This window comes from Streptopelia decaocto (assembly GCF_964273445.1).
Source record: "Streptopelia decaocto genome assembly, chromosome: 7".
NCBI classification, from domain to species: domain Eukaryota; kingdom Metazoa; phylum Chordata; class Aves; order Columbiformes; family Columbidae; genus Streptopelia; species Streptopelia decaocto.
In genome coordinates, this window is record NC_138661.1 from 6,157,469 (window position 1) to 6,181,434 (window position 23,966).

General features: G+C 45.0%; 1 protein-coding gene across 1 annotated transcript; it reads right to left on the reverse strand.

The window, feature by feature from the left end:
* Positions 1-745: 745 nt before the first annotated feature.
* Positions 746-21,055, reverse strand: DHRS7 (dehydrogenase/reductase 7). Its single transcript, XM_082059281.1, has 7 exons — positions 20,788-21,055; positions 15,838-15,990; positions 9,296-9,402; positions 8,108-8,347; positions 3,727-3,849; positions 2,084-2,299; positions 746-957 (listed from the first exon to the last, which is right to left on the reverse strand). Exons 1-7 carry the CDS (start codon positions 20,912-20,914, stop codon positions 922-924), a joined length of 1,002 nt encoding a protein of 333 aa, XP_081915407.1. The 5' UTR covers positions 20,915-21,055; the 3' UTR covers positions 746-921.
* Positions 21,056-23,966: the final 2,911 nt, after the last annotated feature.

The window sequence follows — 23,966 nt, forward strand, 5'->3', positions numbered from 1 at the left end:
TACTTTCCAACTAACGGTTGAAGTACGTGTCAAAAGGATGGTAAATGTTTTTTAAAAACCACAATGGTTTCTCAGGGCTGTTTCTGTCCACGAGCATCAATACTGTTGAGATTGGTTTTGTGTGGAAATGTGTTTCTGAGCGAGATCTCAGCATCTATTTCATGCCTAAATAGCCTGTAAGGTGCTGTGTGCCCGAACTCAGCTGTGAGGGAGCGCTGGGCCCGGGCTGTCAGCAACCTGCTGGGAAAGGGATTGCTCCTTAACCTGGGCCCTCTTGTAGCTCCAGGAACCTCCCCTGCTCCTCTCTCCCTGATGCTCTATAGCTGTAACACGTGCCAGGCTCAGAGCAAGGCTGAGCAGTGCAGGGGTTACAATGCTACTACCATCTGTTGTGCCAGAAAGTCAGGGATTTAGCCCTAAATACACCTGATGATACACATTTTCCTCTGAGTCCACCTGTGCAGCAAGAATGAAATATAATCTCCTTCTCCCAAAGGAACACTTCACGCACACTGCACATCCTTACCCTTTATATCACAAGCTTCTATTTGTGGGTTTATTTTGCTCAAGGTCCTTTAGGAATGAAAGTGAGGGAAACATGATGCTGTGGGTAGATAATTTTTAGCCTCCTCACCAAGTATTTGCCCGTGTCAGCAGTAAAAAACAAAACAATGCTGCCCGGCCTCTTCTGTCCATTCTTGTAAGTGTAAAAATTCAGCCTCTGGAGTTTGACATGAAACAGGTATGTGTAGAAAGAGATTTTTATTTAGCCAAGTGTGTTTACAGCTTGATAGATCGGTCAAGTTGCATGATGACAAAGGTACAACAGATAAAAAAAAAGCTTTTGTTTGCAGCCACGCAATGTGAAAAAAGCTTCTCAGCCTTAGCACAAGAACAGCAGGACTTTGTACATACTCGTCCTTACTTCTTCTTTCTTGAATAAGAGACATCAGCATCCTGGAGTGAGAGTACATGAAATCAGTATTTCCCCACCCTGCTTTCTGTTGTATTTAAGTCCATCACCCACAGTGTTATGCTGCTCGAAACAGCTTGTGCCAGCGGAGTGTTACAGTGTGGAAGTAGGAAGTTTTTAAGCTGCATGTGCCACCCTTATTTTTGTGTTTCCTGCTTTTGGAGTACTTTTAACATTTTTTGTACCAAGTTCAACAAAAATTCAGTAAGAAGGGACTTGAACACACGACCAGGGGGGAGAGGCTGAGGGAGCTGGGGCTGTTTAGTCTAGAGAAGAAGAGACTTAGAGGTGACCCCATCACTCTCTAGAACTACCTGAAGGGCAGTTCTAGCCAGGTGGGGATTGGTCTCTTCTCCCAGGCAGTCAGCAATAGGACAGGGGGGCATGGGCTTAAACTCTGCCAGGGGAAATTTAGGCTGGATATTAGAAAGCAATTCTTTGCAGAGAGAGTGGTCAGGCATTGGAATGGCTGCCCAGGGAGGTGCTGGACTCACCATCCCTGGAGGTTTTTAAACTGAGATTGGACATGGCACTTAGTGCCATGATCTAGTAAATGGACTGGAGTTGGACCAAGGGTTGGACTTGATGATCTCTGAGGTCTTTTCCAACCCAGTCGATTCTGTGATTCTGTGAATAAATACAATTTACCGAGCAGAAGTGGAAGAATAGCACCCTGCATATCTGTCTTCGGGGATGTGAATGTAAGAGCCCCGACAGACAGCAGTGCTGCTTCACGTACTTCTGGGAGGTGCTCAGATTAGTGCCTGATATAAAAACGAGACACAACGAAGGGAGATGTTTTACAACAGTCTTAATTCCGAGCTGCATTGAATAATTTACACTAGTGATTTTGAGCTCAGCTCTGTGTTATCGCCAAGTCCTGAAGTTGAAGCCCGGGTGACAAAGATCAGAGCAAGGCCTTTGGCAGTAATTCTAGACCGCCAGGTACACAGCGACTGAGTCTGGCCGGGCATCAGCTGCCAGGGACGTGAGGAGGGAAAAAGGAAACTGATCCAACATGCAATCCTACCATTCCCGTGGCTAAAGAGCCTGTCAGCAGAGTGGAAAAAAAGCAAGGACGCAGCAAGAGGAATAACCTAATAACCTTACCACGCCGCTCTTGAAGTTCTGTATCCTCTTCTTGCCCATTCTGTTCATCAGCCACCAAGCCCAGGTGGGCGCGTACTGCCAGAGGTAGCACACGGCCAGGTACGGGTTGTCGCTGATCCAGGCCTCCTTCAGGTCGTTGGCTACGCTCACCAGGGTGAGCCGGACGCAGCGGTCGGTCGGCATCTTGTGGGACTGGTCGCCCGCGCTCTCTATGGACTGGAGGGGAGGGAGAGCAAGGTGGGATTAGAACTGGGCTTCTCTTTGTGGGAGAGAAAGGGCACAGCTCCTCCCGGCTTCTCCACCGGGCACACATGGAACAACCAGCCAGGACCCTGGAGATCAGGGCTGGGGAACCCTCGCTGTGCTAATCCTGCTTTTCAGTGTGGGGACACTTAGGACCTTCCTTTAGCACCCACGCTTAAATAAAACACACTTTCAATTAATACCTTGATTGATGAGTCAAAGATTTTTTTTTTTTAAATGGATCTCCAAATTCTGTCCCACTCCATCATGGCCTCTACTGTATCATGAACTAGATCTATCAAGTCACCCCTTCAAAGGGCACTGAGAAATGGGCACTTTCCTGCTCCCAGCTGCCTACCCCATTATAAGCTATAAGTTACTCAGTAACCAAGTTAGTAGGTGAGGCCACATTCCCCATTAATTTCAATATCCCTGCCAGCTCTGCTCTGCGGGCAGCCATCGGAAACGAGAGCAACGGGCTTCATCAGGGGTGGGGGTGTCTCATCTGACACCCTGTCCACACGTAGAGCGTGGTGAACAAAGGCCAGAGCCCTGGGAACCTGTCTGCATTCACCCCAGCAAGAACAGACTGCTCTACCCATCTCCTTTCCCACAGCTAAAGCAATTCTGCTCTAGGTTCAGTCATCCTCCTGGGTCTTCTGCCATGCTGAAATCCGAGGAATTTGTTTTGCAAGCTTTCCAGATTGCTCAAAAAGTACATCTTTCATGGAAGTATGAAGTTTTGCAAGCAAAAAATCCTTTTAGAACTCGATTCAACAATGCGAGATATATCCTCCCCCCCCACCCTGCACTGGTGGGTTATCCTGCGCTTCAAACTGATTGAATTTAGGACAGGTTACATTTTGATGCATCATAGCAGCAATCTCTGCCAACAGCTTTGTTAGGCAGCCTTTGTGAAGAGCAATTGTGCAGTTGGAAGGTTTTGCTGTTTCTCCCCGAACAATCACTAACAATGTGCGCCTCGCATCAGCTGACGGCAGCGGCCGCGCCAGCAGCAGCGTCAACCCGACGGGACAGCGTGACTGCGGCCAACAAAAAGGTACCTGTGCGGAAAGGACGTGACTCCACACGCAGAGCTGCCTCCAGAAAACCCCGGCCTTTCCCTAAAACTGCAGCTGTAAAGTAAGCTTTACTAGACTTGGGTCGTATGTGTTGGAAGAGAGAAGCCACAGCAACTCTCAAACTTCATTCTCGCTTGGTATGGACTTGACACCACAACAAATTGCAAGACTATAAGTGGTTCTGCACCAATCAAAGCGTCTCTTAGTAAGAAGATGAGACTGGTGTTTGCTAGGAGGGGAAAACTAAAAGAAATCCATCAGAGGATCACTGAGTGTGCAGCGACAGTTGGGTTTATGACAGCGGAACTGAGTCCTTACCTTTGAGAGATTCTCCGTGAAGACATTTTGTATAATATTAGACTGCACAGGCCCTGGGCATATGTTGATAATACTTATCTCAGGGTAGTCGGTCAGCTCAGGCCGAAGGGAGTTGAAAAAACCCTGGAAGAAAAGATTATATTAATCTTCTTTTGCCATGTTTCTGCATGTGGCGAGGTTTAGCTGACTGCATATTTTCACATGAATTCTATGCTGTAAAGGTAACAGTATTCCACTCAGACCGACTGCTACTACTTGCTCTGACTTCTCACATTCAATGGTTAACTTAAAATTGTATCTGCAATTATAGACATTGACATATAAACCAGGGAGGGACCTATTCTTGATTTTTCAAATACACAATAACGTCACTAAACCACAGCCAGATCCTGTACGGAGGACAAGCCTCAATGTTTTGCCATCAATTGTAACTGTAATATCGTGGAAATTACTTTTTGCAGGTGAATCGCTCTTTGCGGTGAGATTAAAGATTTCAAATTGTTACTCTTCAGTAAGTGGTACTGGTTATATTTAAGAGAGGGAGGAAAACTTCTCAGCCTATCAAGTCAAAGGTGCACCCTGATATTTCAGGGGGTAACTCTGCACCACTGAATTCACCGCAGAGTTTGAAATTTGCATCCGCATAGACATAAACGTCATTTCAGTTTAGGAATATGCTCGTGTATCTAAGTTAAAGTACAATTACAAAAGCTGCAAGTATTTCTTGTCTTTAAGCTAACAGGATACAAGTTTTCTTAATCTCTCTGGCAATTCACATTTAGACAACAACTATTATGGGCAACATGACCAACTCAGGAAGGTCTTCCTACCGAAGTTGCTGGCCAAGCACTACAGAACTATGATTTAGCAAACACCGCATCGTGTCTTATCTTTGACCTGGTTAATAAGTTCCCTGTATTTATTCCAACACATAATTTTGTGTCACGACAGAGTGAGCACAAGGTGGTAAAGCTGCTCCCACGGTAGCAGAAATGTGTGATTTGCAGTCCCATCCAGGTCGGGCGCAGGGCCGGCTGACCCCGGGCTCTGACCTGCACTGCAACGCAGGCTGAAATCAGCCCGATGTGCTGGGCGCTGAGTTGCACACCGGTGCGCACCAATAACATAGGCTCCAATTTCCCAATTGCTGGTGACTAATTCCAGCGTATAGATTGCATACGGGCTTCGCAGCCAAGTTCTGTAGAAACCCTGACCATGTATTGCAAGTTATAAGTACCTGCAGGCCCCGTATCTCACATCAGATCTTCACAGCGTGTCATCAAAGCCTGGAGATGTGTAACTTCTAGAGAACTAAGTTCTAGCATTAGAGACACTCCTGTACCCAAAGTCTGCTTTGGGACACATGGGAAAGCAGCTCAGATCTGCCAGCCACCCAGTAGTTTGGGATTAAAAGCCCAGGCCCTCCCTTAGATCACCTCCTGCCCTGAGCGTTTCCACCAAGCCCAGACTAACACCAGCTCCAACACGGGGTGTGTGGATCAGGAACAGCTTTAAGCCATGTCTGGGCCACCTTAGTGACCGAATCCTATAAGATGCTGAAGAAGGTAAAGCTTGACTGACTTCTACTATGACAGAAACACTTCAAATGTTCAGAGACTGAACAAAGAGAGCAGCGGTTGCTGCTCAGTGCAGCCCAAGGCCTGTGAGACATGTTCCTGGTTCAGGAACACGTTGAAGGCCACCAGTTCTGATCCATTCCACATGACACCAATTATATGAGTTACAACTAGATGAATGGCACATGATCTCCATGAGCATCATCACACTCAGAGAGAAACTGCAGCCAGATGCAGATGCCGCTGGATTTGACTCACGCTCTTACAGCACTCCCAGAATGGAAATAAAGGGTAATTTCATCAGTGGAGTGTTGGTATGAAGAATTCCAGTTGGCATGAATCAAAGCGTGATTGTCTCAAGAACAAATTTTAATTCTTAGCAGAATTCTTTCCTTCCTCCTCCAACTGCCATTTAAAAGAAATTTTTAAAAAAGGACAAAAGGAGAGACTTTTTCTCAGCTGTGGTAGATGCAAATGTGTTAATTTACAAAAACAAACAAAAAACCCACCAAACAGCACACATAACCAAAACATAATAAAAGAATTTGTGTCAGATAGGCTCACATATTTAATAACTGAAGGCCAAAATGCAATCTTCATGTCAAGATCTTAGAATACAAGTTGATACATGCTAGGAAGACACAACAGGAACAGCATCACTTTGTGCTTTGTCTTACTGCTCCCCTTCCCTCTTCTCTGGCCATTTCTTCTTGTTCACAGTCAGAGCTGGGCTACTGGGCTACTTGGCAAGGCCTCCCATTCCTGCACAGCTCCTTTACTTCAACTCTAGTGGGGAAGGTTGATATTTCATATAAAATGGTTTTTGGGGGGTTTCATGGCACGTTGAGCCGTAACTCCAGACTGACAAGAGACTCTCAGACCGAGTCTTTTCAAAACCTATATTGCAAATCCCATGTTTTAACACCTGTGATTTGTATTTGCGGAATTACCGTGAAACAAACAAGAAGGGAGGTTTGGAGTCCGGCCTGGTTATTGAGCAGAAATAGAAGCCAACAAAGATATAAGCAGTTCAATTAGCTGATGGTTAATTAATCCAGAAATTTTGGTAAAATATCTCTTTGAAGCTTTTCCCATGTTCTCAACATGAGATTCAGAGTTCTACGAATTTTTAAAGCAACACCCGAATTCCTTGTGCTCTGCAACTAATTAGCCGTACTTAAGCCAACCACACCACACCTAAGGATAATTCAACTGAAAGAAAACTTAATAAATAAAGTGGTATAAAGGGAGTTCATGCTTCTGCTCACTGCACTCTTCCAATTTAAATCTACTGGATTTAAAGCACAAGCTGTCCTCTAGCAGGTAATTCCATCGCTGCCACTCAGATGAGGAGCAGCAGAATCACAGAATGTCAGGGGTTGGAAGGGACCTCGAAAGCTCATCCAGTGCAATCCCCCCATGGAGCAGGAACACCCAGATGAGGTTACACAGGAAGGTGTCCAGGCGGGTTGGAATGTCTGCACAGAAGGAGACTCCACAACCTCCCTGGGCAGCCTGGGCCAGGCTCTGGCACCCTCACTGGGAACAAGTTTCTTCTCAAATTTAAGTAGAATCTCCTATGTTCCAGTTTGTACCCATTGCCCCTTGTCCTGTCATTGGTTGTCACCGAGAAGAGCCTGGCTCCATCCTCCTGACACTCACCCTTTATATATCTGTAAACATTAATAAGGTCACCTCTCAGTCTCCTCTTCTCCAAGCTCCAGAGCCCCAGCTCCCTCAGCCTTTCCTCACACGGGAGATGCTCCACTCCCTTCAGCATCTTTATTGCCCTAATTGAAAACTTTTCATTAGCAGAGACCTGGCGCCGCCTTCTACATCTTCAGTCTTTCAAGCATCTAGTGGCTTTGCAGTGTCGGCCACTTGTTGTATTTTTGTCGTTGTTAATCAAATTGGCAAAAAGATACTGATCCAATAGCTTAAGCAAAGTTATTTACCCCGTTTATGTGCTTAAATCCAGGAGGGAGTAAGCAGGTGCCAGTTTTTTAAAGCAGCACTGAGCACAGCTGACATTTATTTTGCTGAGATCAAAACATCCATTAGCAGGAAATCAAACAGTGCTGAAAGGCAAATATGTCGAAACAAATTTACTAGTTAAACAAATGATTCCTCAATGACACAGCCAGTCTTTTTTCCTCGGATACTTTTCTAAGCTCTTCTTTTATGTTTTTCTACACGAACGAGACTACTTTCAAAAACTCTTTCCAAACAAGATTAAAGTGGTTTGCAGAAGACAACTTCTTAAGACACTTGGAGCTGCAGGTTCGTCACACCACAGCGAGATTCAGAACCATTGGGAAGATTCATTCAGACATTCCCAGCCAAATCAGGAATTCTCATTTCTCTGAGGAATCTGCTTTACCCCTCACCGTTCTCGCTTTACTGTCCTAAAGAGTCTCAAAACTCTCACCAGTGACTTTTCCTCCCTAACTGAATTAAGATGAGAACACTGGGACTTCTGTATGAAACACAATAATCCTCTGGTTTAGGTATTCCATCTGAAAGTCTTGTGCTTCACGTTGCAGTTTAACTACGCAGTGGTTAGGCCCAACTAAGATGGCATCTGAATTTTAGTCAGGAAGAAAAATCTACACCGGGAGCTGAGATATTTTGCATTTCAGAGCAAATTAATTCTAAATGACTTTGAACAGCTGTGGAAGTTAAACATGCTGTGTGCAATTCACCTGTGACTTGAGGTCTTCTGCACAGACTGGAGTCCTCTGGTGCGGCGCTGATGTTGGTTTCCTACACAACAAGACTTAATTAATTTCAGAAATGTAACGTACCTGCAGAGCATGCTTGCTGGCACAGTACCCAGTGGCAAGAGGAGCTCCCATGATCCCCATGACACTGCTCACAGTGACAATCTTTCCTTTTTTCCTTTGGATCATGTGATTCAGGACATGTTTTGTCAACGAGATTGTCCCCAGGTAGTTGAGTTCTACTATGGCGCTGTAGACGTCCAGGTTCGTATCCACAAACAAGGAGCGTTGGGAGCGTCCACCATTGTTGATCAAAACATCAATCTCAGGAAAGAGACAACGATATATTAATATAACACATTTCCTTCAATACTTGTGCTTCCTCAGTTAATTATTAAGTGACTATTCTCTCCAGTGTCTTCTCTGCCACACACCAGTGAGGCGTATCAGCTGCTGACCAAGTTCCAGCAGTTACTCTCCCTCTTAGACGTTCCCTTTCCTAATTTTGAGCTGAGTCAACAGAACAGGAACACAGTGTTTGATGCCAAACAAGGTTAACTCCTAGGACAGGAACACCGGCAGCTGGGAAGTTGTTTTCCACACAATGTTTTTCTAACGCTGCTGCGCTGTAGCAAATTGCGCTTGAACACTCCGGTCCTGCAAGGTGACCTCTGAGAAATATGTTTTGTGCAAGACCAGAAGCCAACTAAAGGAACAGAAGAAACAAATCTGGTACCAATAATCAAAATATCAGTGGACTAAAGGCTTGAAGTTTTGCACGTTGTGCTTAACATTGATTAGACCTAACTGCTATTGTCTTAACTCCATGCTCTGGACTAGTAATCAAGAAAATTACGCACCAAACGAGGGAAACAATTGTGCCCCATGTCCAGTTTTGTTCCACACGGTTCTGAGCACAAATTACACACATTGCTGAAACTACAAAAAGTTTCTGACTTTCACACACAATTTTAAGGCCTAAATATACAGCTGAGGATTGCTCCAGTTGGTCGGGAAATTCAGTGACATCGAGCAAGGGATTTTTTAGTTCTTGGCAATAAAAAGTAGTTATTTGTTCATTGCTGCATCTCTGCAAAGCCTCAAAAGGGATGGAAATTCAGGTTCTTTTTGGCAGGTTTAGTACAGAAACTTAAGAAAAATGTAGACACTGGTGAATCTACCATACAACAGAATAAAAGGGAAATCCGAACATAAACAGAGGTATAGGAGATAGAGAAGAAAAAGAAGTTTAACGCCAGAAGCACACCTTACCTTGCCAAAATGCTTAAGAACACTGTTGGTTGCAGCTTCATGGGAGCTCCTATCAGTCAAGTCAAGACGCAGAACAAGGATATCTTTTTCACTCAAGCTGCTTATCTCTAAAAACAACCAATGAATGGGAACCAATTAGATTGCTAATGTAACAACTGTGGGAAATGTAATATGCTTTTAAACACCACACTTTCATGAAGCCATGACATTAAGTTGGAAATAAAATGCTTGGTTTTTTTTCCATGTTGAACTCCACACAGAATCCATTTTTAATCTGCTTCTACCAAGTCTTTGTTTTCTTGTCATTATGTTTTTGCTTGTAAAAAGCTTGACTTTATTAACAGGCTTGTGTAGCACCAATATAGACAATTTCAATTCCCCAGACAAATGGCCAGAGTTGGGAGTAACATGCAACAGGACTGCCTGATACTGGAATTTTTCACGGAGCCGTTCAGCAGCACAGCCTGTTGGCAGCCTTGACACTTTGCTCGTGTGTTAACTGGTCAAGCACGTTTATTCCTCACAACAGGACAATTTAGACCCAAAGCACGACATATATCCATGAGTAGCTATGAGGCATAGTTAAGCGAAGCTAAACTATGGGGGCGTTATTGGAGGAGGTAAAAGGAGGTTTCTGTTTAACTGACAGCTTTTAAAATATCCATCTCCCGAAATAAAAGTCACCTGTCATCAAGTTCAAGCCTTCATGTTGAACGTTTCTACCGCTGTCTGTTCAGAACAGCTGACCTTTTCCATAGAAAGTATTTCTTGAGCAGTGATTTGTTACCCTGGGGTTCTGGGGCAGATGACTCACAAAAATAAAACCTTCAATGTCAATATTTTCAGGGGTTTTTAACTACATATAACATGATTTTCCAACTTTATTTTAGATTGCTAGTGCTATTTTTGTTTCTAAACTGATTCCTAGCCACAACTAAGTGTATCTGTTTCCCTTTAACAAGCTGCACTCTTTAGAGGGGCTCTGATTTTTTTAATTACTACTTCTTGCATATACAGGTAAGGTTGAACTTTGCAGTGACGTACAAATAAAGACGTTGCTGAAATCCTTAGGCTGCCGCTGTTCAAAGGTCACTAGTATCTAGGCTACTGGTTGTACTAAATTCATCTACCTGGTTTAAGGCTACCAGTATTTTCATTTATTGCTCCCTCCAACCCCTCCATGTGCATTTTCCTCCCCATTTCTTCCAGAAACACAGCAGTAAAACCCATGTAGTTTAAATGACTCTCAGGGACACACCTCTGCCTCATGCTCCCTCACGCAGATTTTGCCTGATGGGATGAGGATGTTTCTGCTGTGGATTAACAAGACCGCACAGTCAGCCCAGCCAAGAAAGTTGCACAGGAGGGACAGACAAAAGCAGAGGAAGAGACACAGGCTGCTGATAAGGAAGGAAGTGCTCTTTTTTATGATAAACTAAGCAACTTCTGACTTCAGGAAATATCAAACCAGAGGCCTAGTTTTCTTGTGGAGCAATCTAGGCCAGCCTGATTTCCACCCCCCAAAGCACTCAGACCACACATCTCCATCAGCTTCCTTACCCCTTCTCGAGGGTGAGGAACCCTTGATCTAGTCACTCGGACAGATTTACAAGCTTTCAGGTATTCTTGTGACTCTTTCTAAACTTCTTCTACCGTCCACTCATCCCCTTGTTTTTCTGTGCACAGTGTTGAAAGCATTTATATGTCCCAACTTATACACTATCAGAATCTCATTCTCCATTCTTCTTGCCAATAACCCCTAACACTCTACTGCCTTTTTTGCCTGCTACCAAACATGTTTTTAAGGGAACAATTATGATAACCCAGAAAAACACTTGCTCCCAAGTGGCAGACCTTAGAGTCCATTGTTTTACACAAACATATATTAGTTAACATCCTTTGGCAAAGTGTCTCCAGCTGCAAAGTGAATCGGACATGGCCACCAGCTTTCGGATGCAACGTATCTGGAACTGAGCGCTCTAAGCTCAGCCTACCAGGAACAAAGGGCATGTCACACAGCTGTGTGTGGGTTTTGGGGGTCTCTTAAAGTCTCCAGACATAGCGGCTTTGGGATCACATGGGATCAAACTGCCCAACCACCAAGCAACAGGTCTTCTGACTGACATTTTTCTTATCAAACGATCGTGGGCTGCCTCCTCCCCTTTGATGGTTCATTAAGTTCCAGTTACTCTTTAACTAAAACATGGTTACGATCACTCAAAGCCAAATTATTTTGTGAAAGATGGCTGCGTTAATGCTCGCTTAAAATAATATTTTGTTATGACATCAAGTAACCACTTTCCCCTGGGATCCCCTAGAGGATTTCAGATCAACAACTGTTTTCAATACATGTTAATCCAAGATAGCAGTTCCCTGTAATACAATAAATGCTATTACTCAGCATAGACCCTTGATTTCCCAGATCTTCAGCACCTCCTTTATCTTTTATTTCTATCTGGTATAATGCCCTTCAATAGAACATGAGCTTTTAGCAGAGGCTGAACAACATGATCTCCTGCGGTCCACTCCAACCTCAATTACTGTATAATTCTATAATGTGTAGATTATCTGTCATTCATTTGACCTACCTATATTTAAATCATATTTGAGTTTTGTCAAACCAAGAAACACATCCACGATCTACTTGGCTTCTTTGGTTGGTTGGTTTGGTTTTTGTTTTTTTTCAGGGCTTTTGAGAGAAAACAGCGTTCAAAACGACTGGTGAAATTCAGCTCATATAGCAGAGACAGGTTGGGGGAAGCACAGAAGTCATTTGCAGGAACCATGTAAGTTATGCAAGTTGTTTTCTCTCCCTCCTGCAGAGAAGTGTTGAGCTGGCATATGCAGGACTCGACAGGCATTACCACAGCTTTTATGGTTTTTTACTTTCCTCCTCTCTCTCCTTCAGCTTTTAAGCGGTGTAGAATGCATAATTACGCATTATAGGGTGGTGTCTCTGAGTCTTGAACAAGATAAATGTGCTTGCTTCTGACATTAATAAGAAAGTTATGTAGTCAAGTTGCTGCTGCGTATGGCATCTACAGCTGGCACGTTAAAGCCTATTAGCTCCAATTATGCCATATAATTCAGCCAAATTCAAGTTGATGTTACATGTTGCAGCTCAACCTTAATCCATCCCACGCTACTCAAACCTTGCAGAATACTCTTGAGCTCAATTGCAAAAACAAAACATGCAGGAGGTGGGAGCACAGACAAGCCACCTAAGAAGGAAATGGACCCACTGCCCAAGCATGCAGAGATGGAATCAGGACAATCAAAGCTCAGATGAAGTCGAAAATGGTGAGGAATGTAAAAGGCAACAAGAGCTTCACAGGTACAGCACCAACAAACGGAAGACCAGAGTGAGCTCACTGCTGAACAGGGATGGAGATGAAAGATGAAGAGCACAGGAAAACATGAGGTACTCATTGCCTTCTTTGCCTTAAGTCTTCACTGGCAAGATCTCCGCTCAGGTCTCCCACTCTCCTGAGGCTAGACTCTGGCGGAAAGAAATACTAGCAACGTCAGAGAAAGACCAAGGTAAGGACAAACTGCACATATAATGGAGCAATATATACATCCAGGACTTACAAAAGCTGACCAGTATCACTCCTCTTTGGAAGGTGCTTGGTAAGTGGAGTAACTCCCCACTGACAGCAGAAAACCAAACGTCACACAGCCTAACCTCAGCCCTTGGGAAAACTATGCGGCAATTCCCCCTGGAAGCAAATTCCAAGTATATGAAGGACAAGAAGGTGACCAGGAAAAGCCAGCATAGATTCAGCATGGACATACACTGCCTGGCCAGCTCAATTGTTTTCGTGATGACTGGCTGTGGGGACAAGGGGAGAGCAGTGGATGTTGTCAGCTTGACCATGTAGCTTTCCATGTTGTTTTCCATAGCATCCTTGAAGCTACAGTGGGGAAATACGAGGGGTCTAGATGAGTGGATTACAATGCAAGTGAAAAACAGGCTGGATCACCAGGCCTGACACGTAGCAACCAACCATTCAAAGCCTAACTGGTGACCAGTTATAATTGGTATCCATCCATGATCAATATCTTTTAATATCTTCCTTAATGACCCACATCATTGGATAAAACACAGGTTTTCAGCAAATTTTCAGTTAAAAATCAAGTTTAAAGGAGCAGTTGGTATGCTGGAGGGTAGGACTGCCATTCAGAGGCATCTTAACAAGGTGTGGGAATGGTCTGACAAACCTCATTAAGCTCAACAAAGTCAAATGCAAATTTTCACACCTGGGCCAGAACAACGCTACGCTGTACTGCAGGCCAATGTGGAAACGGCCAGGTCCCCCCTCTCCAAACAAGACCTGAGGTCCTGATGGAAGGACAACGGCAAGTTGAACTTAGGCCAGCAATGATCTCTAGCAATCACAAATGTTAGTGGGCTGCACCAGCAAGAGCAGACTGAGGGAAGTGATTGTTTTTTAGTGCCTGGACCTAAAAACTGTATCTGGAGTAGTGTGCCCAATTTTGGACCCCTAGTTCAAGACAAATAACGATAAATGATAGAGAGTATAGCACAGGGACAGTTAGGGGGGCTAGCAGACATAATCACCAAGGAAAGGGGTGGAAAGCTGGTTTACAGTGTCTTGAGAAGGATAAGAGAAGTTGGCCTAATTACTCTCTTTTACTACTTGAAAGTTGGCTATAGAAAATATGAAAAACTATGTTACTGAAGGGTTTCTGATACTCCTACTAATCTAACCAATAGTTAAAATAAAGTTCAGTAGCATGTACTTGCAGAACACATGGATACATAAGACTTTAAAGCTGGCATATACCACAGTTTAGACATTCACAGGGTCACTTAAAGTTGTCAGAGGCAGAAATCACGCTAGATAAACCTGTACTCTTGGTTCACATCAATTGAAATAATATTTCTGAATATTCCTTAGCACGTTGCGCTCTCATACAGGTGTTGTATGAAAATGGATATCCAGGATTACGGCTCCAGCCAGTGTATCTAAGGTTATCAGTTTTGCAATGACAACAAACGGCCACAGACGCAAATGTGGTTGCAAACTTCTACTGACTGCCAAACATTGCACCATGTAGCATTGGAATTCTGCCACGATTACTGCTTAACCACACTGTCATCCTTTGTCCCTTGCTTCTTTTTGAAGTTATCAACGAAGATGATGAAGGGAGTGGAGCATCTCCCTTATGAGGAAAGGCTGAGGGAGCTGGGGCTCTTGAGCTTGGAGAAGAGGAGACTGAGGGGTGACCTCATTAATGTTTACAGATATATAAAGGGTGAGTGTCAGGAGGATGGAGCCAGGCTCTTCTCGGTGACAACTAATGATAGGACAAGGGGCAATGGGTTCAAACTGGAACACAAAAGGTTCCACTTATATTTGAGAAGAAACTTCTTCTCAGTGAGGGTGGCAGAGCCTGGCCCAGGCTGCCGAGGGAGGTTGTGGAGTCTCCTTCTCTGCAGACATTCAAACCTGCCTGGACACCTTCCTGTGTAACCTCATCTGGGTGTTCCTGCTCCATGGGGGGATTGCACTGGATGAGCTTTCGAGGTCCCTTCCAATCACTGACATTCTGTGATTCTGTGATATTTAAGTGGCTGCTTTTTTGAAGCACCAGAAAATAGCAGTAAAGAACTGTGCACTTTTGGAAGGTCCTTGACAGATTTTCAGAGTAGCTGCTGCAACATTTAGATTTCTAGAAATGTTTAGGTGCTAACCCAAGACAGATATTTAATTATTCACCAGCACACATTCTAAGTAGACTGTGGCCATTCCATCAACGCTACTAGGAATGAACTGTCAGTGTGATAACACACTCAGTATAAAACAGTGTGTCTTGAGCTATGGAGGGATAGTCTGAAAGAGGTAGAACATCAATCATGTTTAAAACCCCTATTTATCAGCATGAATTAACTGCCTATCCCTCGTGCTGTCAAACCAGAAAACAGGAGGGAAAAAGAGAAATGGGAGGAATGAAGCTACTACTGACTCAGCAGGCACATGAAAGACAACTGGGATAGTTAAACATCCCACTTCACTCTTGCTCCTCTTGGTCTCCAGGTGATCCTCTTTCTGGCACTTGCTCAGAACAACTTTTTCTGAACATTTCTATTAATTCCTTTTTGAGAGAGGAAAGTCAGTGGTCAGTCTACCTGTAACATGCACAACCTGAAGGAAGACGATTTCTCAGCAGCACACAGCTACATGGTTTTAGTTCTTAACAGGCTGACACCCTTCAGACTGTTTCCCCCCTTCCCCACAGTATTTATTCTTTTTCTTAATCTAGTATCTTGGAAGACAACTTGCAATTGCTAATGAGATTTTTTTTTAAGTACCACTGCCTTAGGAAGGAACTCATAGTGCAAGTCTTCACAAAGGCTTCTCGCTCACAAAAAGAAAATAACAGCTTCACGTGTACAGTGAAGCTATGTTTACTTTCATCACAAAATTTATTCCTGTGATATGCGGGTTGGTATTTCTGTGGCAACTCCATCACAGCGAGAGTGCAACTGTTTACATGAAGGAGCAAACCGTACTTACGAAGGCATTTCTTTTTCACTCTTTCCAGCTCATCCTCTCTTCTTGCTGAGATGGCAAGCAAGGCTCCTATCTTCGATAGCTGGTAAGCCAATTCTTCTCCGATTCCACTTGAAGCTCCTGTCACCCAGACAACCTTGCCACGCAGTTCATCTTCTACCAAAAGAATGAAGACGGCAGTTCACACCTTGCCAATGCTAAGATCAACACTTAAGTCACTGCAGGGGTAATTTTTTATATTGGTTTTAAGAAATATGATCATTTGGGGGGCGGGGGGACATGCGCTGTTACAAAATCCTGAGTTCTTTATTTTTTGGTCACGTGCAGTTGTGAAATCGTTCATAGCTGTTCTGTTGTCACTTGAACTTTGTTCCACGGCTAATCTGAATAAACATGGATTATCTACCTGATGGAAGAAATTTGATTGCATTTCTGCAAGCCATCCACATGCAGCATTTCCACTAACCTCATCAGAAAGAGCTTCAAAGGAAAAGGGAGAAAAGAATTACTGGAAATGACAGGAATCAGTTACTGTTTTGCAAACCCAAACAAAAGCCTGCGCAAACTTTTGCCAATAATGTTGTATCTCAAAAAATATTCCCGAGTAATTGCAGACAGAAGAAAATTCTCCAAACAAAGGCAGCTCATCACAACAAACCAAACTGGTGTTCACCCACTTTAGTTCATATCTGATGCAGGTTAATTCCTGCGTTGGCCAGAGTACAGTACACAGAATTCCCAAGGTGTAAGCTCACATCCAAATTTCTCATTTACTCATAGTTCCTGCCCAGGCATGATTTTCTAACCTGTAGTAAAAATGATAGCATCTTATTCCTTTTACTCCTCTGCTTACACGTCTGCCACCTTTATCTGCAGTCATCCCCAACCCATGATACACCTGGGTACTGGGAAAGAGGTTTTGTTTTCCAGACATACACCCAATATCATCAAATACAACAGACGGGTGAAAAACTACCCATTTATTGCTAGAAGATGACTTAAGGATGAATGATCACCAATATCAGAGCACTTTCTAGAACATATTATTGCCTAACACTTCAAGATCAGTCTTGGTGAATACTCATCTTTGCAGACATCTGATTCGAGTACCCAGAGCGCTGCTGACAGCAACTCTTGTTTTTCAAGTTTGTACAGAAGAGTATTCCAACAATGTCCAGCCAACCAAGAAAGATTTCACAGTATAATTCAAATAGCAGAGCCAAGTGCAGTTCCTGAGACTTAAAGCCAGTTCTATTCTGAAAAAGGCCAGAACAGCATTTTTCAGCTCACTGAAATATAACCACTCATTTAGTTTAGCAAAAATACTTCTTTTTAACTAAAGCTAGTGGCCATGACTACTTTTAGTTCCTGCTTACTGCAGTTCCTGGTTCTCCCCAGACTACGCTTTGTTTCAAATTTCTACTTTCAGAGCCATAACGACATAAATCCCATGAAAAGCTCAGCAGCAAAACCTTCCACCCTTCTGAGAAGAGCAGAGAGCACTCAGGACTGACTATCAGAGCTCAGCTTGAGTCTGAGGGACTCCAAGTGAGTATTTTTTTAAGCTGACTCTATTTTAGTCAAAGACAAATCCCTCCTATACCCAAGCTTTGGTGGTTTGGGGTTGTTTGGGGTTTTTGGTTTGCTTTTAAAAGCAATAACAACAACAGACACTTTCCAAAGCAGAGATGTATTCTAAGGTTATGAACTTGGGAGGTGGAAAGAGGTGTTGCTGAAGCTGTAGGAACAACCACTGTATTGATCATTATACCGAATGGCTGCTGACTGTATTATTCACACTATTTTCCTACAGTTTTACTCCAATGTTACCAATTCATTGAATTAACCACAAAAAACACGCGGGTACATCTCTCCTATTACATTTTTTGAAGAAAAACTGTGTAGACAAGCACTACATGAACCAAAAAAAACCACATGGGCATACTTTCAACCCTTCTTACCACAGTCATCTCCTCTTGCTACTGAAAACAAATCCTCTTCCTCCTACCACTTAGTTCCCCTGTTCCCAACCTGTCTTGGGCAGCTTGACTGCAGTTACAGGATCTTGTTCTGTGGACAGAATAAGTAGTTGACATAAGGAAAGTTCTCCACTGATTCCTCAGCGCTGATAGTTACCCAGCACTGAGCTACTGGGAGTTATAATGGAAAAACGAGTTCAAATGCTGTTGCAGAACAAGTACCAAACCACCAGCTTGCTCTAGAATAAATGTCCTGTTCTTACTGGAAATAAGTTTAAAAATTAACCGCGACAAATTAAAAAACAAGAGTAGATTATGCTATTACTAACCATTAACTACTGTGTGACAAGGCATAACAAATGAGAGGTTGAACGAAGTACCGCAAGTAATCCAAGAAGTGCTTTTGTAGCTCTATGTTTTTTCCCAACATTTCATAGCTCCTATAGCACAAGGTTGCCATGACATTGAATTTGTGAACAATATTTGGGGTGGGGAGGTTTAAAACAGAACATCCTTCCCACTCCCCTTAAGAATAACACCATTATTCTCAGTTTTAAGACGGGGTTTTCACATACATAAGTTTTCACACGTGATAATACTACACCGCCTATGAAAAGTACACCGTTTAGAATGACTGCTCCTCAGCTCATGAAACACAACACGTAAGGAAACTCATCCTGCACACAGTAACCTTTGTTTCCCAACCACACCAATATTTAGAAGATGGGAAGCAATTCAGCACCTGCCAAGGACAAAATCCAGAAATTAATTCTCCCTATAGAAATGAATCATTGAAATTGAATCAGTCTTACCTACACTAAGGCCTTTCTTCATAATTATAGTTTACAGCACAAGAGAAAGAAACATATGAGATCAAGCTGCTTTCTGGTATTTTTATCTCCAAAAACTTCGACATACATCATAATGTCGTGGAAGTGATAACACTATGTAATGACTGCAAGAGTGACAGCTCTAATAACAGATTTAAATAAAAATCAAGGTTTTATTTCCATGGGATCCACACATTACTCACCTACACACTCTACATTAAGTGCACAACATAGGGGAGAAAAAAGGGGAACATCTTTAAAGTTATTTCAGTTTTCCCACCTGAAAACTTAGGATCAGCACTGTGGCACCATCACCCCACCTGTATATCACTGAGCTACCAGCAAAATGCCACTTAAACGCTACCTTTTCAGCTACGTATTTTAGTTAATTACAAGCACTGAGGCCGGGAGACAGGGAGGGAACAGAACCCAGCTCACCTCTTTGCAGAGCCAGGGAGCTCATGTTGACAAAGTTCTGCCCGATTCTTCTGACATGTTGAAACAACTCCATCAGAAAATGACAAGCGCTCTTTAGATGGAAACTTTGAGAGACTAGTTAAAAGGTTTCCCGGCTTCCAATAAGACTGAAGGCTACACTCAAATAACACCATGTCTACCTGAGAGCTCCTGCATCTTGATGTACGTTACATGTAGATCCCCCGGGACAAACTTTCAACCCCACTTGCATTAGTCAAGGTTTATCTTGTTTCTCTGCCCTGAGTCTCTCTGTGATCTTTGCGAAGTCCACACACAAAGCTTTCGTGTAGTTTTCTCATAGTATCTGATGGAGGTACTATAAAACTTTGTGCTGCACATCCAAAGAGCTACAGAAGATTGCTCACACAGAGTTTAAATTACTATTTCTTAGAGCTTTATTACTTGTGGATGTTTTTCTGTTCTCCATTATACGCACTGGCATTTTTGCAGCAAGCTCCTACTGAAAGCAGAAGACAGAGGTGTCTCAATGAGTTTGTCCTACTCTTCTCTCAAGCCCTTCCTAATGCTGATCTTCACCTGCGCCATCATCCCCGACCAAACCGTGGGCTCATGCCCAAACCCTTACCCCACCGTTCCCCCCGGGCACACATTCATTCCACACAATTCTACCTCCCTGCCTCAACCCAACATCCAGTTTCATCTCCCACGTGGGACAGTTTATAGCATCCCTTGTCCCATTTTCCTTCAGATCAGCTTCGTCCCCCGATGGGTCAAATGGAAGAAGAGGCTGTTGGGTGGTCACTGGTGGCACCGGCTCCCGCTGTCACCCCAACCACCCACACCCAGCACCCCAAAATCAACACTTCTGCCTAAGCTGAGGTGGGATACTCAGAAATCTGTGGATTTCCAGATCAAAAACCTCTATTAAGCAAATAAAAACTATGATTTTCAAAGGATCTTTGACCAGAAGTATGCAGAATGACAGTCAGATTGGAAAGACCAACACAAGCAAGAGTTTAAAATCCACATCTGAAGGCATTTTATTGAAGTTTTGTACCCACAGGTGCTAGAAGCAGCACCTTACAGAAACGTGCAAAGCCAGCCGGGTGGTGCCATTCCCTTGTGCCTTTATGCACAATTCCCGGAAGAGGAAACCTATTTAATCCAAAGAGTAATAGTCATGTTTACTACATGGTAAACACTTTTTGGCACTACTGTGAAATCTGCTTGGAGACGACACAACAAAGTGAAACTGACACTGACCACAAACACGCCGCATTCACCAAGGATCCTCTTTCCTCACCGACTTCCCTGGGACGCTCCCTGGCCCTCACACACCCCAGCAGCCTCCACCTCCCCACACGCCAGTTCCAGAACTGGACATCTGCCCAAAAACGCTGCAAAACAACTGGTTTGGGGCCATAAAAACCTCCGCACAGACGTGCTGGAGCTGTCACTGCACAACTGCTTTGAGACGTGTTTTATCGCTGTGACGGGGCACTAAATGCCTTGCTGGTTAAGGGCTGGAAAACGATGCTTTCGGGGCTATTTTGGACGATCACACGAGCCCGCGGGGGAGGTGCCAAGGGCTGCGTCCGCCGCGCTGAGGCGCCTTCAGCCCCGTCCCTGGGGACCCTCACCCTCTCAAGTCCCTTCCCCTCACCCAGCGCCCCAAAACCCTCCCCGGACACACGGGGCGGCTTTACCTGGCTTCTTCCCCCGCCACTCGGCCCACAGCACCGTGAGGTCGCCCTCGGCCCGCAGCCAGCGGCGCAGCAGGGCCAGCAGGACGGCGCCCGCCAGCGCCAGCCACAGCGCGCAGCCCCACGCCATGGCCGCCGCCGCCCGCCGCTCCGGCCGCCGCTTTATCGGGGCAGCGACGCGGCGGGAGCCGCCCCCGCTGCCCGGAGCCAGCGCCTGCCCCACGGCAGCGCAGCGCCGGCCTCCTCCCGCCTCCCCTTCCACCCCTTCTCCCCGGCGGGCAGGGGCGGGCAGCTCCGCTCGGCGCCGCTCCCTGAGGCGGCCGGGGCTGGGGGGTGACCGCGGCGATAAGCGCTGGGTTTGTAGGGGAAAGGCCACGCTTGTGACAGGGGGTGAAGGTCGGTTTCTGGCAGCGGGGCCGGCTTTTATTTCCCCCTCGAGGGGGAAGGAGAGGAGCGCTGCCCGGGCTGCTCCTCATAAACAACGCTGGCTGCTGCTTGGCCTTGGGCGAGTGTCCAGGGAAGTTTGGCTTCCATGTTTACAGATCCTCGCCTTCCTGAGGAGGGCCTCACGGCTGTCCCCTGGGGACACCGGCAATTCGTGTGCCCCTCTGCCTGGCAGCCCCCAGCCTGGCTGCAGTCACCTTGTCACCGAGCATCCTGCATCCCTTTTACTTCCCAGACACCTTCCCCACCCCTATTTCTGCAGCACAGAATCTCAGAATGTCAGGGGTTGGAAGGGACCTCGAAAGCTCATCCAGTGCAATCCCCCCATGGAGCAGGAACACCCAGATGAGGTTACACAGGAAGGTGTCCAGGCGGGTTGGAATGTCTGCACAGAAGGAGACTCCACAACCCCCCTGGGCAGCCTGGGCCAGGCTCTGCCACCCTCACTGAGAAGAAGTTTCTTCTCACATTTAAGTGGAACCTTTTGTGTTCCAGTTTGAACCCATTGCCCCTTGTCCTGTCATTGGTTGTCACTGAGAAGAGCCTGGCTCCATCCTTGTGACAATCCTACCCTTGGCTATGCCTCCCACTGCACTTGCTGCCAAGGTGAACCTAGTTCTTGCTTAGACCAGCTCTGGACAGTGTTTCAGACCTTGGGCTTAAACCCTCAGCTCGGAAATCCGTGGTGCTGAATACCTACAGGTACTAAAAACGCAGAGACTGCAGCATTTCTGGACATCAAATCGCTCTTATCTACAGCTCCTCACCATAGATTTGTGTAGAGGTGCACAACTCTGTTCTTACACTGAATCACACAGAATCACAGAATGTCAGGGATTGGAAGGGACCTCAAAAGCTCATCCAGTCCAATCCCCCTGCTGGAGCAGGAACACCCAGATGAGGTTACACAGGAAGGTGTCCAAGCAGGTTTTGAATTACTCCAGAGTTGGAGGCTCCGCAACCTCCCTGGGCAGCCTCTTCCAGTGTCTGTTACCCGCACCGAGATGAAGTTTCTTCTCAAATTTAAGTGGAGCCTCTTGTTTTCCAGTTTGAACCTGTTACGCCTTGTCCTACCATTGGTTGTCACCAATAGGAGCCTGGCTCCATCCTCATGACACTCACCCTTTATATATTTGTAAACATTAATAAGGTCACTCCTCAGTCTCCTCCAAGCTGAAGAGCCCCAGCTCCCTCAGCCTTTCCTCATGAGGGAGATGCTCCACTCCATCATCTTCATGGCTGCGCTGGACTCTCTCCAGCAGTTCCCTGTCCTGCTGGAACTGAGGGGCCCAGAACTGGACATGATATTCCAGGTGTGGTCTCACCAGGGCAGAGTAGAGGGGAAGGAGAACCTCTAATCTCTAACTACTCTGATGTTTCAAAGTCTTTAACAGCAGGATGTGCAGACAGAGAAGAGGAACCCATAATAATTCCTGCCTCCATGCCAGGCGACAGAAATGCACACAGAGTTTATGTAGGACAGGCTGCAGGCACACAGACCCTGATCCCAAAATCTCGTAGGCTGAAGCCCTTGATCTATCTGAAAACATCACACGGGATGGTGGTGTTCGCTACACACACCTACCCACTCTATCCCAGCTTCACCGATGACCGAAGGATTCAGGAATCAACACCAGAATTGCCACAAAATTTGCATTACAGCTTTCTGAGACAAAACACATCCATGGTGTACCTTTAAACCTCTAGGTTCTGACTGAGTTTTCCAGCAAATCAATCAGAACCTAATCCATACACGGGAAAGGCCACAGAAAAATAAAAACACATTGCCAAAGTACTCTCTGTAAATAGCACGTATCCTCAACTGTGTCCAAACCAATCATTAATTAAATGGTCATTGTGTTTCAGTGTAAAAACGGGCCTTTGGAGGTTGTGAAGGAAGACCCTCACAAGAACTGTTCACAGTTACATGTCATGGTTACAGATATTCTTTGTATTTCACTGTTGTGCTCAGTGCTGATGGTGCACAAACAATTGTGGAGCACCAGAATAGGCAGTATAAAGCTGGAAGGGAACAGACACTGCACCTGCACAGCGATGGCCATTCTTGCTGTTTTCCAACTTATAAAAAGTGAATATGCTCATCTCAATAGTATTCTGTTAATGATAGATAAATATGCTTAAGAAATTATCTTAATTATACACACCTGGATCTCTTAAAAATATTTATTTTGAGATCCACACCAGCTAAAAAGCAGTAAAGCTACCACAGGGCAGCTTTTACATATAGATTCCATAAACCACGTGGATCATGCCAGACTCTGAAATTTCATAGAATGTCCTGAGTTGGAAGGGACCCACAAGGATCATCAAGTCCAATTCCTGTCCCTGCACAGGACAACCCCACAGTTCACACCATATGTCTGAGGGTGTTGTCCAGTCTCTTCTTGAACACTGTCAGGCTTGGGGCCGTGACACCTCCCTGGGGAGCCTGTTCCAGTGTCCAGCATCCTCTGGGTGAAGAACCTTTTCCTCATGTCCAGCCCAAAACTCTGGCACATCTTCCTGCCATTCCCTTGGGTTCTGTCGTTGGTCACTACCGAGAAGAGTTCGGCACCTGCTCCCCCTCCTCCTCTTGTGAGGAAGCTGTAACCACCATGAGGTCTCCCCTCAGTCTTCTCAACCCCAAAGCAACCGGCAAAAGATGGATATGAGTTCAGGGTTGCCGGCTTCCAGTCTCACCTTGATGACCAGCAGTGCTCTGGCTTTCCTTGCTGGAA

Excerpts from the sequence above, each read along its gene's own strand:
- DHRS7 (XM_082059281.1), bottom strand. The coding sequence starts at position 20,914 with ATGGCGTGGGGCTGCGCGCTGTGGCTGGCGCTGGCGGGCGCCGTCCTG. Across the intron at positions 9,403-15,837 it reads AGTGAAAAAGAAATGCCTTC|AGATAAGCAGCTTGAGTGAA; the intron begins GTAAGTACGGTT and ends GGTTGTTTTTAG. Across the intron at positions 958-2,083 it reads AGAACTTCAAGAGCGGCGTG|GATGCTGATGTCTCTTATTC; the intron begins GTAAGGTTATTA and ends CTCTCACTCCAG.